At 39.8% G+C, this 16,827-nt stretch overlaps 1 protein-coding gene and 1 pseudogene across 2 annotated transcripts in view; one reads left to right on the forward strand and one right to left on the reverse strand.

Annotated features, from left to right (window-relative positions):
- Positions 1 to 8,016, forward strand: part of LOC308429696 (protein TFG-like) — a 53,336-nt pseudogene extending 45,320 nt beyond the window's left edge. The window contains exon 3 of the transcript in view: positions 6,528 to 8,016. The product of the transcript in view is annotated as a protein TFG-like (transcript). The remainder of the gene's footprint in view (positions 1 to 6,527) is intronic.
- A 2,700-nt stretch (positions 8,017 to 10,716) lies between these two features.
- The window catches only part of NEK1 (NIMA related kinase 1), a 133,334-nt gene continuing 127,223 nt past the window's right edge, over positions 10,717 to 16,827 (reverse strand). The window contains exon 35 of the mRNA XM_080928742.1: positions 10,717 to 11,837. Within this exon, the coding sequence (XP_080784868.1) occupies positions 11,824 to 11,837 (14 nt within the window). The 3' untranslated portion in view covers positions 10,717 to 11,823. The remainder of the gene's footprint in view (positions 11,838 to 16,827) is intronic.

Below are 16,827 nucleotides of genomic sequence, written 5' to 3' on the forward strand. Positions count from 1 at the left end.
CTGAAAAAGTACTTAGAAGTAAAAATTTAAAATCGATAAAACTATAAATAACAAGCTATTTATGAAATGTAAGAATTGTAATGTTTATAATCTGGATAAAGCACTGAGGGGATCACTGAAAGAAGGAGGAATTTGCACTCTCTTGGAATTTCAGAGAATGATGGGAGTGTTACAGTTCAGGGTGGCTACAGGACCTGGTGGGATGTTGTGACGGTTTGAATAGGTATGGCTTCCATAGACTCATGTCCTTAAATGTGTGGACCATAGAGAATGAGACTATTAGGATGTGTGGCCTTATTAGAATAGTTATGGCCTTGTTGAAGAAAGTGTGTCACTGTGGTGGCAAGCTTTGAAGTCTCCTATGTTTAAGCTACACCCAGTGTGGCATACAGTCTCCTTCTCTGTCTTGCAGATCAACATGTAGAACTCTCAGCTCCTCCAGCATCATGTCTGCCTGCGTGCTGCCTGATAATAATGCTTTCTGCCATGGTGATGATGGACTGAACCTCTGAAACTGTAAACCAGCCGCAGTTAAATATTGTCCTTATAAGAGTTGTCTTGGTCATGGTGTCTGTGCACAGCAATAAAACCCTAAGACAGATGTAAACTATGGAAACTGTAATGTACCAACCACTATCCACTTTTAGACAACATCAATAATTTTTTATACTTTCCATACATGTATCATTTATACTACTATTTATTTGACATTGTTCTTCTTTGTTGGTTGTTGATACATGGCTTTCACCATGTATCCCTGATGGATCTTAAACTCATAGAAATCCTTTTGCTTTTGTCTCATGAAAAGATATGTACCACCAGGCCTGGCTGACATTATTCTTTAAAAATACCTAACTCCCAAAGATCAAGTTCAGTCTTCAGTATTCTAATCATGTTTTTCTAAGGTTATTAACTCACTGGAAGTGATGTTCCCTTTTTCAAAAGATCATTTTGAGGCTGAGGAGATTATTCTGTTGACACAGTGTACATGACTTGACTTCCCAGCATCCATTTAAAACTGCCAAACCTGGCATTGTGCCTTTGCATCCCCAGTATTCCGAGGAGGGGGACAGAAACACAGATCCCTGGACCTCTAGGTGGCCACTTTAGCAAATCAGTGAGTGATCTTCAGGATCAATGAGAGACCATGTCTCAAAATGTAAGGTGGAAAGTGCTGTAGTAGTCGATTATATTTTCATATGCTTCAAACAGGCCAATGGCTGGGCCACTCTCAAACATACACGTTGCTAACACCTCCCCTCTGATATTCCTGAGTTATTGCTTACTAGAATCTATATTGTATTTTTGCTGCCCTAGACCCAATTGAGGCAGTTGTGGTGGTGCTGGGGCTGCTCTTTCCAGGCTCATACATAATTGGTACACTTTCTCTTCTGCACCTTTCAGGCCTAGTCCTTACTCACCCCTTGCCTCCACCTCCACCCTGCACCCCCCACAATGGCAGTTATCAATCGTCTTTCCTTTCTCGGTTCGGTTTGCACCTTTGCCTGCAAATCCCAAAGAATTGTCTCTGTCTCTCTGCACAGGCATTGGCCCCGGCAACTTTATTTACCAATTAGAACCAAGTGGGGGCGGGGACCTTCAGCGCCTTATGTGCGGATTCAAGTGCCTGTGTGTATACCCCTACATATATATGCTCAAACATACGTGGCACACATGGAAAAACTATTAAATGTTTACACACGTGTTCTAGGCTTCTGTCTCCTTCGATCACCTAGCTTGAGCTAATGGAAATTTATGTTCTAGAGTTGGCAACTCACCAATCCCTGACAAATTTGGGGGTATAAATGCCACAACCACTTGTCATGACTGTTGGTTTGACAGAGGTCCTTGGAGATCAGATTGGAAAACTACCTTTCCCTAAAAGTTGAGCTTAGCCTGAATTTGTATGTTTCTAACCCATCTTCCTCAACTAGGCACTTTTCTTCATAACCTCTTTCATGTAAGTCCTTGTCTCCATATCTGCTTTTAGGAACTCAGTTGGGGAGGTACGACTTCCTTCTGCCACCCTTCCCAATCGTCCGTCTCCCCCACTCAAAGGAGAAACTGCCCATCTCTGTACTCACAAAATATCTGGTGTGCTTGCCTCAGTAGCAGCTCTGGAAACATTAATATGACACACACACACTTAATTCAAGGACATGAAATTCTAGGCAGTTAGCTGGTAATCCCTCCAAGGTAGGGAATTTAGTAGATAGATTTCCCTAGTTAAAGATCTTAGTTTTGAGCTATTACCAAAGCAGTGTCTCTACAACTTTGCTTGTTATAATTTTGTTTCTTCGGAGCTTAAATTTGATTAGCATTTGACCATTACAAAGTGTAGGGTTTCAGGACAGCATGCAGAGAATAGATTTTGGTCATATTTATCCCACTCACTACTCTTTCTTATCACTCTTCCCCTTCCACAGTTCTAGAGGCCTCTGTGTTACTTTCCTGTTCTCCCTTCTCCTGACTCCACGTGTGTGATAACACATATATTATTTGTCTTCATGTTTTTGGTTCATATTGTGATCTCCAGTTCCACCTACATTCTTTTGTACAATACAATTTCACTCTTTATTGTGACTAAAACTTCAGTATGTATTATTTGCATTTTCCTTATCTGTTTCTCTACTGATAGATGTTCCACAACTGGGCCTCTGTGAAGGTTTTCAGGACAAACATGGATGTGTAGGTTTTCCTAGGGCATGGCTAGTTCCTTTGAGTATCAGTTCAGGAGTGACATAGCTTAATCATCGAAGTTCTGTTTCTATTTTGAAGAACCTCCATGGTGATGTCTACATTAGTTTAATTTATAACACCTCCAAGAATATATAGGGATTTGTTCTTTCTACATCCTTGACAACATATGCTGGGTTTAGTTTTGTCTTCTTGATGATAATCATTGTAAATGCAGTAAGACAGGATCTCAGTGTATTTTGATTTATTTATATTTTCCCAACAGCTACAGATATTGAATATGTTTTTATTGGCTATTTGTAATTCATTAGAAAAGTGTTCACATTCCCATTTATTGTCTATATTGTTTTCTTCCATATTATTTAAATCTTTGAGATCTTTATATATCCTAGAGATTGATCCTATGTCTGGCAAAGATTTTCTTCCCTTTTGTCAGTTGTCCTTTTAGTCTGGTAATTGTTTGCTTGGTTGTACAGAAGCTTTCAAATCTAGTGCAATTCTCCATGTTAGTTCTTGCTATGATTTGCTGAGCTATTGAGCTGAGCTTTGTTCAGGGTGAGTGTTAGAATTACACATGTGAATAACCATTTTTTCATGTGCGTTTCCATGGTAGTAATGTGCAGTGTTTGTCAGTACGGTTTGCAGTATTGTTTGAAGTCATGTATTACTATATATTTCCCCACTGTTCTTTCTCCTTGAGAGTACGTTAGAATCTCTTAATTGGATTTTCTTTATGATTTCATTATTTTATTTTAAAGTGGTGTGTGTGTGTGTGTGTGTGTGTGTGTGTGTGTGTGTATGTGAGAGAGGTGGGGGGAGAGGGAGAGGAAGGGAGGGAGAGAGGGAGGGAGGGAGGGAGGGAGGGAGGGAGGGAGGGAGGGAGGGAGAGAGAGAGAGAGAGAGAGAGAGAGAGAGAGAGAGAGAGAGAGAGAGAGAGAGAGAGACCCGATGAGTTTAATTAGGTTTGCTTACAGAAGTATGTGTAAGGAGTTATTTATGGGAACACAGACAAATTATCAGTGGCTACCCATCTGAAGAAAATGCCTCTTTCTCCAGCAACTATTACCTCCTGGCTATAGATCTTCCAAGAGAGTAGGACTCAATGAGCCCCTTCCTACTCATGATGAAATGTTGATGGCTAGAGTCCTCTGCAAGTCCTCACAGCTGCTATGAGTTCAAGTGTTTAGTGTCATGTCTAACAGACTATTCTACAACAGTCTACCCCTTATTCCAGGTCCTACACTCTTTCTACTCCCTTTCTGGATATTCCCTCAGCCTTGATAGGGCTGAGCATTCAATAGTGATATATTCTTAGTTCTTTGTCCAGTTTTGTGTCTCTGAATTAACGGCTACAGTTATGGTTTGAATGTGCTATGCCGGGCTAGAGGGATGGCTCAGCGGGTTAAGAACACTGACTGCTCTTCCAAAGGTTCTGAGTTCAATTCCCAGAAATCACATGGTGGCTCACAGCCATCTGTAATGGGATATAGTGCCCTCTTCTGGTGTGTCTGCAACAGTATGCTCATAAGATAAAAAAATAAATAAATGTTTAAAAAAAAAAAAAAACAAATGAATGTGCTATGCCCCTCATAGGTATGTGAGTTCATGTATGTGGTCCTAGCTGGTACCACTGTTTGGAAAGTTATGTTCAGACCCTTGAAAAGGTGGAAACACACAGAAGGGAGCATGTCACTGAGAGTGGGATTTCAGGATTTATAGCCTAGCCCCACTTACTGTTCTGATTCCAGAGAGCTGATGCATTGCGAGTGGGTTGGCTAAATGATCTGGTCACCATGCCTTCCCTGTCTTTATGGACAATATTTACCTCTAGAACTCTGAGCCAAAATCAACCCTTTGCCTTTAAGTTATGTTTCTTATGGTGTTCTATAACAGCAGGCATCACACTACAGACAACCGCCTGCTACACAAAAGCAACATCTCTGCCCCAAATGGCCACCGGTACTAACTAATCTCTTGGAGTGAGTCTGTGGCACACCTGTGGAGAGCTGAACTGGGTAGTTCTCAGTTCCCTCTTGGCACTCTCTTATCTTTGTTCAGGTTGGCTGGTCTGGGTGCTGTGTAGAAGGGGGCAAGTGGAGGTTGTACTTTTACTTCCAAATGCCACTTCAATGCTTCAGAATCTTGATCATGGCCACAGCCACCCACATGTATTCCATTAGATCAGCATTTGATGCAGACTCCAGAGAGGATGCAGTGTAATCATAATGCTTGACTACTACATGAAAGCACAGAAGGGAAAAGAGAACTGGAAATCCCGTATCTGATGGAAAGGCTTGAGGACTGAATAGTTTCTAAGGGTTTCCTGGTAGAAGCTAGAAAAATCATTCCTACAGAATACGTTGGTGAAAGATTTGACCACATGGTGGGTAAAGAGGAGGAGAGGACACAGCGAAAGTCATTGAGAGGCAGTGAGTAAGGAATTAGGAGAATTTGTGCATTGTCTCTAGAGGAAGAACAGACTGGGGAATCTGAAGCAGTAGCTGCTATGTGGACACTATTGGATATCTCCCAAGTGTTTTGAGTAGGTCAGACATTACAAGGCAGAATCGTGACCATGCTCAGTGAATGGAATGTGGCACTGATTTCCTGTATGGTCACAGAAGCATTTCAGACACTGAAGTAACCTTTTCCAAGTCAAGAAAGAACTGCTTCCATAATGTTCTTTCAAAAGCATGTGGCAAAACTTCAACTACTAAGAATCCACAGCCATTATCTGTTGCGAATGGGCAACCATTGACATCATGACTCCATGGTTAAGGATTACCAAAAGCAGAGAGGTCTTCCTTCTGAAACACAAATCCAGTGGCAGTCTGATGCTGTGTCCCAGTGTTACTTTACCTATTTAACTGCATACTGTATCATCTCATGTTATTAAAAAGTACCCAGTACAGTACTGTCTCATGGGGGAGAGCACATTCTCATAATGTTAGTCATTAGAGTGTCATTACTGTTAATCTCTTATGAGGCTAATTTATTGCTGCGGTTTGAATGTGAGAATGTCCGTCACAGGCTCATGTGTTTGATTACATCCTTAGTCAGTGGTCCTGTCTGAGGAGGTTGTAGAATCTTTAGGAGGTGTGCATGCTGTAGGAAGTGAGTCACAGATGGTGGGCTTTGAGGCTTTGTAGCATGCATTCTTTGTATGTGTGTGGCTTTCTGAGTGTGCATGCAGTGTGATCAGTCAGCTTCTTGCCACTATGCCTTACCTGCTACGATGGACTGTGTCCTTCTGGAACTGTAAGCCAAAATAAACTGTTTTGTAGGCTGCTTTTCTCCAAGATATTTTATCACAGCTACGAGAAAGTAACTGAAACATTTATTAGTTAAATTTTATCATAAACACAAAGAGAAAAAATTTATTATACTGTCCAGGATTATCTACAGTCTCTGCATATACTGAGGAGCTCTTGAAGCCCTTGCAATGGACAGAGAATTCAGTTGAGTTTCCTCAGTCTTTGGATGTATTTGACTTATTTTTCCCATTTTAGATTGGGTCATCTTAGTTATATGTCCTTTCTTCACCGTACATGACATCTTTGTCAGATACATATTTAGTAAGCATCTAGCCTATGGCTGGACTTTTCATTTTTGATACAGTATCTTTGTGAAAGTATGAAAATAATTTTAATGAGGTCACATTTACTTTCCTTTTGTAGTTTGTACCTTTAAAATAATTTATTCTCTTCTTTACCTGCCTGCCGTACAGAACTGAGCAACTGCTAGATCCATGGACTTCCATTCATAGCTATTGCTGACCATTGTTGGGGAGTTGGACTACAGCCTCCTCCGCCCCTGAGTTGTATATATAGAGAACATCCTGGAGTCCACAAAGAATGGGCAGTTGGAACTAAGTGGAAAGCTGATTATCAAAGCTCAACTTGGGGAAGATATCCGACGAATTTCCATTCTTAATGAAGACATTACTTAGGATGAATTAGTGCTAATGATGCAGTGAGTATTCAGAGAAAAACTTCTGAGTAATGATGAAGTTACAATAAAGTATATATAGGATGAAGATGGAGATCCTATAACAATCTGTGATAGGTCTAACCTTTCCTTTGCAGTGTAGTAGAATACTGAACCTGACATTATTTGTGAATGGCCAACCAAGACCCCTTGAATCAAGTCAGGTGAAGTATCTTCAGACAGCTTAGAGCATCCTGGAGAACCAGGGCCTTCCACCAGTATTCCTGAAAATGATACTGTGGATGGAAGGGAAGAAAAGCCTGCTGCTTCTGATTCTCCTGGAATCAAGTATGTCAGCTTTTGGTCCTCTGAAAAACCAAGATGAAATCTACCAAAATGTCATGTCAGCATTTGGATTAACAGATGACCAAGTGTCAGGACCACCCAGTGCTCCCACAGAAGAATGTTCTGGAACTCCTGACAGCATTGCTTTCTCCTCCTCAGCAGCACACACATCAGCAGTTCAGCCACAGCAACCTCCCTATACAGAAGCTCAGACACAAGCAGGTCAGACTGAAGGTCAGACATACCAACAGTACCAGCAGCACAGCAGCCTCAGGCCCCACCTCAGCACTACAGTATTCGGAATTCAGCTAGTTATAGCCAGCAGACTGGACCCCAACAACCTCAGCAGTTCCAGGAATATGGCCAACCACTAACTTCCCAGGCACCGGCTCCTGCCTTTTCTGGCCAGCCACAACAACTGCCCGCTCAACCACCACAGCAGTACCAGGTGAGCATTTACCCTTCACAAATTTATACCCAAACGTCTCAACCTGCTAACTATACTGTTCCCCCTGGCTCTCAGCCTGGAATGGCTCCAAACCAACCTGGTGCTTACCAACCAAGACCAGGTTTTACAGCATATCCTGCAAGTACCCCTATGCTCGTAACAGGCCTCCTTTTGGTTAGGGCTATACCCAACCTGGACCTGGTTATTGATAAGGAGGTTCAGCCACACTAATAATAATGGCTAATTGCCTCCCAAAGACTATACAACACTATTTTGTTTCAATTTGTATTGAAGTTTAAAAATTTAAAAAGCAGAGCATTTTTATGATATCATTGTTGCTGTTAATTAAAAATATAATTTATCAGAATACAAACACAAAAAGACCAGAATGAACATTGTTTCCTCCCCTGCTTAAAATTATTTTAAAATTTATCAGCCACTTCCTAATTATTTTGGAACATTACTCTTACATGCGTGTAAAATGACTGGCTTTTTAGTTTCCCAGAGGATATTAAAAAGCCAGGCTAAGGTATAGCCATCACACTTGGCTATTTACTATTAACATGATGTACTAAAAATAGAGCCCTTTGAGAAGATGACTAGACATTATGTATAAAATGTAAAACTGATTGGCTAATAAAGCTGATTAAATAAAAAATTTTTAAGACTAAGATATTTGTCTTTGTTTTCTTGTAAACAATGCTGTATCATTTGACTCACAATCAGGTTTATACTAATTTCTCTGAACAGTGTTTTATAACTGCCCATATACCGCCCTGTACACTGTATTTTTTCAGATGGGATTTCATGTGTTCCAGGCTGATCTCAAACTTGCTATGTAGTAAGGGATGACCGGGAACTTCTGACGCCCTTGCATCCACTTCCTGTGCAGTGGGATCAGCAGGCCCAGGTTCTATGTGGTTCCAGAACTCTGTATGCCAGGTAAACACTGTGAACTGAGCTGCACCCCAGCTGAATGACCTTAGCTCTTTAGTGTTTGCAGCAACTGTATCGATTCCCCCTTGATGTCTTGCCTACCATGTCATTTGTGAACATGTTCCTTTCTTTATAATTTGTAGGTGTCCTGATTATTTTTATAGAAGTGTAGTTAATAACACAATCCCAGTGACATACAAGTATAATTGGTACCTGTATTAGGTAATTTGCTAAAAAAGAGAGGGGTAAAGTAGCAACAGTGGGCGTTTCTTACCTTATTTGTGGTGCTGACTTGCAAATATTTATTTTATTTTTTTATTGGATATTCTCTATTTACATTTCATGTTATCCTTGTCCCCTAATCCCCTCCCCCCTCCCACTGCCTCCACGAAGGAGCTCCCTCTCCCAACCACCCTCTGCTACCTCAGCACCTTGACATTTTCCTACACTGGGAAAACAAGCCTTTGCTGGATCAAAGGCCTCTCTTCCCATTGATGCCAGAAAATGCTATCCTCTGCTGCATATGAGGTGTCCTGATTATTGTCCATCACTGTGGTGTGAGCTCAAATGAAGCAAGCAGAAATCCATGTTCTTTCTTGATTTAGGGAGAAAACTTTGTTTTAAGCACATCAACTGCAGGTCTGTTTTTTGAAGGTGGCCTTTATCAGAATTGAAGTTTTCTCCTTCTGTTTCCAGTATGCAGAAAATGTAAGGGAATCACCCCCTAATATCTCTAATCATCTTTTCTTCCATGTGAAGACATGTTTCCTTCTCGTCTGTTGATAGACTTACATCGTTACTCAAATGTTAAAGCAATTCTGTGTTCCCGGCATTTACAATGGTTACAATCCATTGGTTTTTGATCTGTTGTTGAGCTTGACTGTTGCAGAAGTATGATTCCTTAGTTCTCTCTGATCACGATCTCCCTCCATCTGTTCCTCACCCACTTTGGGAACAGGTTGTGCTCTGCTCTCCTGAGCGTGCACAATGCCCCCTGCATGGAATCCAGAAGTGCTTGATAGAATTTTTCACTGGATCCATCTGGAAGGCTCCTACATGGAAGGCTGTAAACTAAATTTTTCTTTCATACTTAGCTATAAGGCTATGAGTAATTAATTAGATAAAGGCTTCTTGTGCGAGTTTGGATAAATGTTTGTGATTCCTCTCCAACTGAACAATCCTGATCACTAAGAAGAGCTAGTGGACATGGGGCTGCCAAACAAGCAGTCAAGGTCAAGTGAGGTCATATGCTACAGAATGAGCAACACAGTGCGGAGCTCACCTTCACGGCATGAGGAAACTACCTGCAAGCTGTCTTGAGAACCCACACTAGAAATCACAACTGGACTTCTAGCCACTATATTATACTAAGAAAATTCTAGCACAGGTAGATGTTATTCAAGAAAAAGACATTTTGAATGATTTGGGCATGAACTGCTCTTATTTCCTTCTGATCTGTTAGATGGCTGTCAGACACAGAGTCGGTCATCCTCATTCAAGATATTTTCAATTATGTATCAAGTATTTTTAATCTAGCTATGATTTATCAGTGTTATTGATATCATTAAATTACTATCCCTTGGATTTTCCAGTTTTGCTTACATTGGAATGATTAGTCATTTAGAAAAATAATTTTCTTTCTGATACTTTGAATTTACTTGTGTTTCAAGGTAGAAACTTAAGTTATTGAATCGTTTATAACTGTTTATTGTAACAAACTGCACTTTAACCCATGAATTCAATGTATTCAGTAACTGATAAGGATCCCTGGTTTTCCTTGACCACAAGCTCTTCATCCCCACCCGTGTTCGTCTGTGAGTCTGTGGACCTACAGCACTGTTTCCAGCCCGTTGCTGCTGTTGGTTCGTCTTCCTTACTCAGTGCTATAAATCCATCCCATCAGTATTTTGTCTGGTTCAGGCTTAAAGATAAGCCTGCTCTCTTTCATTTCATCACGGACAACACTCAGAACTCACATTTTCTAAACATATGCTCTGGGTTGAAGATAATCTGTGTGTTCAAGGGTCCATGTGCTGAAAGTGTGGCTGGCAGGGTGAAGGGGAGGAGGTGTGGCCTTGGGAGGCGGGGCCTGTCAGGAGGTCCTAAAGATTGCTAAAATCTCTTGTAGATTTAGATAGTGTCAGGGGAGAGTTGCTTAAAAGCCTAAATTCAGCCCTACCTACTGCCTGGCATCACGCTTCCAGCAATAATCTCTTCCTCTGCAGACCTGTCATTTAGAGCCTCCTGAAGACGACTGAAGACACTGAGAAGAGCATTAATAAGGACAACCGATATACTTCAGGTACATAATAAAAATTTAATAGTACAAAATAAAAATATAAAAATCAACTATTTACTTTTGGATGTTAGAAATAATACACATAATAAAGTCAACACAGTACTAATAGTGCTATAAGGTAAGATTCCATGTTTCAGATGACAGGTACAGCAATTAGGCCCACTGGTACCAAGAAGCACACATTTCTGCTTTTATTTCACGAGGAACATCTGGACTGTAGATAATGACACCAGGTATACTTGGCAAATTCTGAAACTATAACTGCTTCTATATATAGGGTCACATAACTGAAACTATGTGAGAATCATTGTAATGACTGGGTTAAATCCTCACGCTGAAAATAACAGGAAAACATTTCCCCACAGTAGTTACTAAATTGTCATTGTGCCAAAACAAAAAGGCCCCTCTCCTTTTTAACACAGGTGACCACTGAGGCACATGTATGCAAGGAGTTAAAAACCAAAAGCGTAATTTTATGCTATATGCTAGGTTTAAATTTATAGTCTGATTTTTAGATACAGCATTTCTGGTCTATAAAGAGAAATAGAAGAATTAAGGAACTTTGAAGTATCAGGAAAAATAACATTGTTATTCCTTCAATATCAAATCTTTCAGTGATTTTTATTTAGGATTGCTTTTATAGCCTGTTTCCACTAGGCTAGCTCAAGGAGATCCAGTGGTTGAAAATAACTTGAGAATACAAACTTCAAGGCTAAAATTTCATCATCTAAATGAAGAGATTTGAACAGAGCCCTTTACAAGAATTATTTAATGCAGAACTGCTACCCAGGATGAAAAATGCTAGACAGAAAAAAAAAAGTCATGCTGAAATTTCAATGAAACACCAAAAGCAGGCCTTTTTGATATAGGCAATTCTTCCACAGATAGGTAGTTTCTATTGCATGGTAAATCTCCAGTTCTGAGTAAATGCTTTGGTGGGTGATTTAAAGAAACATACATTCTATGGGAGTCAGCTGTAGAATCCAATCAACAAAATAAAGTAGATAAAATGTGAGGAAAAAAACTACACTTCTCAATTTTTTTCATGCAGTAAGCATGCCCATCTTAAATCTGGTATTTTCATAAATAATCTCTGTTTCCCAGGAAGCTTGTATTATGAGCCAAGTTCAAACATGTTCTTACAATTGATTATTAAAGAATGTTCTGAGGATTATTCATCATTATCTGTAGAAAAAAAGAAAAAAAATCACTTAATTTACATTCAAGCAGCATCAATATTTTTTTATAAAAAGCATTTTTCCTCTCTAAAGATTAGTTCATCATTAAATATAATTTTGTTATAAAAGCACATATTCATTGTACAACATCCAGACAGTATTACAAAGAATGAGGGTACAAAATTTCAAAGACAACTAGTATTACAATTAAGAACATATAAATCCTCAGATTGCCTTATGAATCACTAATAGCTAAGCAAATTAGACCAAGATGGATGCTTGGGACATGAGGTTTCTTTCTTTTTTTCCTTACAACTTTAATTAAATAAAAAGAGAGATACATGTACAGATTTTAAAAAGCATTTTGGCATAAAATTGTATGAGTATATTTTTGTCAGTACTTGACTTTGTTTTAAAGGTTTGATAGTATGCATTGAAATCTTACTAGTTACCATGAGCATAAAGTACATGTAAAACAAAACATAACATGAAAATAGTCAAAGTTTTCTTGGTGTGTATAGATTAAACAATGATTTTTAAAAACCAAAAATTGCCACAAGGCTATCTTCTTAGTTCTTGAGTTATTAATGATTTAAGGTCTAGGTGTACCACACTCTGAGTGGGTGCTATGCACTTGTTTCTGTTTTTTTTTTTTTTTTTTTTTTTTTTTTTTTTTTTTTAAAGAAGGACTGAAGCTTTCACTTTTTGGTCTTTCTTTTTTTGAGCTTCATAAAATCTGTGAGTTGTTTCTTGGGTATTTAGAGCTTTCAGGGGTTAGTATCTAATTATCAGTGACTGCATATTATGTCTGTTCTTTTGTGATTGGGTTATCTCACTCAGGATGATATTCTCTAGATGCAGCCATTTTCTTAAGAATTGGTTCAAGTCATTGTTTCTGGTGGCTGAGTAGTATTCCATTGTGTATATGTACCACAATTTTTGTATCCATTCATCTACTGAAGGACGTCTGGGTTCTTTCCAGTTTCTGGCTATTATAAATAGATCTGCAGTGAACATTGTGGTGCATGTGTCTTTGTTGTATGTTGGAGTGTCTCGGGGTAAATGCCCAGAAGTGGGATAGCTGGGTCTTCAGGTAGGACTATGTCCAATTTTCTGAGGTATCGCCAGACTGATTTCCAGAGTGGTTGTACCAGTTTACAAACCCACCAACAGTGGAGAAGTGTTCCTGTTTCTCCACATCCTCGCCAGCATCTGCTGTCACCTGAGTTTTTGATCTTAGCCATTCGGACTGGTGTGAGGTGGAATCTCAGGGTTGTTTATCTCTGTACCCCAGTTTTAATAGGATTGTCTGATTCTCTGGAGTCTAAGTTCTTGAGTTCTTTGTATATATGAGATATTAGACCTCTATCAGATGTGGGGTTGGTAAGGGACATAGATCCCACACAGAAAAATAAATAAAAACAGTGCAGTGATATGACATAATCACTCACGGTAGATTCTCTGTGTGGGTATGCCAGGTCCTGCTATAGTGTTAACTTCTCCATTCAGGGAAACCCTCACAATAGAATGGTGTAGGACAAATGATGTATATATTCCACCACTCCATTTTATGAGCATGACATAACACATTAGTCATTCTTACGTAAACCACAAGAATGTTCATTCCTAAAAACTGTTGAATGAACTCAGCACATTGATTTGCATCTCACTTTGCAGTGAATTCAAGCATCATGTCACACACCACACTCTGTACAACCACCTACTTTCTACTCGCTCCCGACCTGCTTAATATATGCTCACAAACTTCTCCTGATCCCCAGGTCGTGAAAATATTTGGAATATTCCCTGAGTTAGTTACCAGTCTTCCCTCATCCTCTACTGGGATGTTCTGCATGCTTCTATCCAGCAGGATGCATACTGGCCCATGACACACTGCCATTCACCTTTGACAATCCAGCTTCGATGTCTTCTCCTGGACCCTGCCACCACTGTTTCATCCCATAGAGTGACATCAGCGCTTCATATAACTTAAACATCCTTTGACTGCTTCCAATATCACTCACCACTGGACTATGATTCTCACTTTTCATTACACATTAGTGTATTTTAGTTGTACGTTGCTTCAGATAATCAGGAAAGCAATGAGCACACACATGCCTACATGCAAACATGTTAAACAGAGTTTAACTTTTGGCCTTACTGATTTGATATTTAAGAAAGTCCATATTATAAGCAGTATGCCTTTCCACTTTGGTGATCTTTTCTTCTTTTCTAGAGACATTTTTAAAAAGACTTATTTATTTAATGTATGTGAGTACTCTGTCACTGTCTTCAGACACACCAGAAGAGGGCATCAGATCCCATTATAGATGGTTGTGAGTCACCATGTGGTTGCTGGGAATTGAACTCAGAACCTCCGGGAAGAGCAGTTAGTGTTCTTAACCTCCGAGCCATCTCTCTGGCTGTTCTAGGGACATTTTTAGGGACACAAAATTGATGTAAAATTTTCTTGCTTAAACTTTTTCACTGTTATTACACATATGCAAAAGTAAACAGGACTGTTTTAGATGACATATAAGTCATAACACATATGACTTATTTAACTTAGGTTTTTGGGTTTATGTATATTGATAGCTAAATATTTGGTTCACTTATTTGAATAACTGTGTAGAATTTCACTACATAAACACAATATAAAATCCCATCTAAAGTGGATACAAAGGGAAGGTACATTGGGGAAAAAAAAGTCACATGCTTGGTCTGCTGATGCTCAATGGGAGTTTCTGGCATTCCTCCATGGACTACATTCATTCTCTTCCTGTGAAGGAGCTCCTAGAAACAGTTTAAGTAACCTATAAAATTACTACCTCTATTTGACCTCTGACTCTGGGAAGCAGCTATATGTGGGTATGTAGTATTAATTTCACCAACAGAGATTATTAGATAGTTACCATTATTAAATGCTCACCAAACTTGCACTGTAACAGTTATCACAGGAGCTGAACAGCTGAGGTCATTTTGGGAGACTCTGACAATTTCCAGTGAAATTAAACAGAAATGACATTTAAAAAGTTAAACTCGCCACCGGGAACAGCGGAGATCCAGAGATGCAGGCCTGGTGAGACTGTGCTGTGAGTAGCCGGGACACAGAGAGGTCTGGGCCGAGCATGCAGAAAGAGCCGCCCCCTGATTGGTTCAGGGGAGCAGGAACCCTGAAATAGGGACTTGTTATCTACCCAGAAAGCCATCGTGTGTAGACCAAATGCTCAGGCCATTTGCCACCGGAAGCAGAGGAGATCCAGGGACACAGGACACAGGACACTGGAGATACTGCGCTGCAAGTAGCTGGGGTGCAGAGAGGGCTAAGGTAAGGCCTAGTGTGCGGTAGGTGTGACCCTCTGGTTGGTCCAGGGGAGTAGGAACTCTGCCATAGAGACTCAGGTCCACCCAGAAGGCCCTTGTATTCAGACCAAATGCTCAAGCCATTTGCCACCTAAAACAGCGGAGATCCAGGGACACAGGCCAGGTACACAGGAGAGACAGGAACCAATCACTGACAAGAAGACCACGTATAATCACAGACAACAAGATGGCAAAAGGAAAGCAAAAGAACTTACCCAATGGAAACCAAGACAACCTGGCAACATTGAAACCCAGCTCTCCCATCACAGCAAGCAGCAGAATGCCAAACACTCCAGAAAAAGAAGACCCAGACCTGAAATCATACCTCAAGATGATGATGGAGATATTTGAGAAGAGCGTGAATAACTCATATAAACAAGAACAGGAGGAAAAGCATAAAGAAATAGAAGCTTTTAAAGAAAAAACATGAAAAACACTCAAAGAAATCAAAGAACAAGAGGAAAACAGAACCAAAGAGATGAAGGAATTGAAGAAGGAATTTAAAATGGAAATGGAAACAATAAAAAAAAAAACAACAAAAGAGACAACCCTAGAGGTAGAAAACCTAAAAAAGAAATCAGGAGTCACAGATGCAAGCATCTCCAACAGACTACAAGAGATGGAAGAGAGAATCTCAGGGCTGAAGACAACATTGAAAACATAGACAAAACAGTCAGAGAAGATGAAAAAGCCAAAAAGCTCTTAACCCAAAATGTCCAGGAGATCCAGGACACAATGAGAAGACCAAACCCTAAGGATAATAGGAATAGAAGAGGGCGAAGAATATCAACTAAGAGGCACAGTAAATATCTTCAACAAAATCGTAGAAGAAAACTTCCCTACCCTTAAATATGAGATGACCACAAGCATAAAAGAAGCCTACAGAACTCCAAATAGAGTGGACCAGAAAAGAAATTCTTCTCGACACATAATAGTCAAAATGCCAAGTGCCCAAAGCAAAGAAAGAATATTAAAAGCAGTAAGAGAAAAAGATCATGTAACATATAAAGGTAGACCAGTTAGAATCACACCGGACTTCTCAACAGAGACTATGAAAGCTAAAAGATCCTGGACAGACATCATGCAGACCCTAAGAGAAAATAAGTGTCAGCCCAGGCTGCAATATCCAGCAAAACTCTCAATCACCATAGATGGAGAGACCAAGATATTCCAGGACAAAACTAAATTTATGCAACATCTGACCACAAATACAGCACTACAATGAATTATAGGTGGAAAACCCAATATAGGGAGGGAAACTACATCCTAGTAAAAACAAGAAAATACCTAAGTAAGAAAACCAAAAGAAGAATGACACACAGGCACAATTCTACCTCTAAAGGCAAAAATAGCAGGAAACAGCAACCAGTATTTCTTAATATCTGTTAACATAAACGGGCTCAATTCCCCAATAAAAATATATAGGCTATCAGACTGGATCCATAAGCAAAACCCAGCATTTTGCGGCATACAGGAAACTCATCTCAGAGACAGAGACAGACACTATCTCAGAGTAAAAGGTTGGGAAAAAACCTTCCAAGCAAATGGCCCCAAGAAGCAAGCTGGAGTGGCCATTCTAATATCGAATAAAGTAGATTTTCAACCAAAAGCTATCAAAAAAGATAAGGAAGGAT

This window comes from Micromys minutus, assembly GCF_963924665.1.
Source record: "Micromys minutus genome assembly, chromosome: 14".
NCBI classification, from domain to species: domain Eukaryota; kingdom Metazoa; phylum Chordata; class Mammalia; order Rodentia; family Muridae; genus Micromys; species Micromys minutus.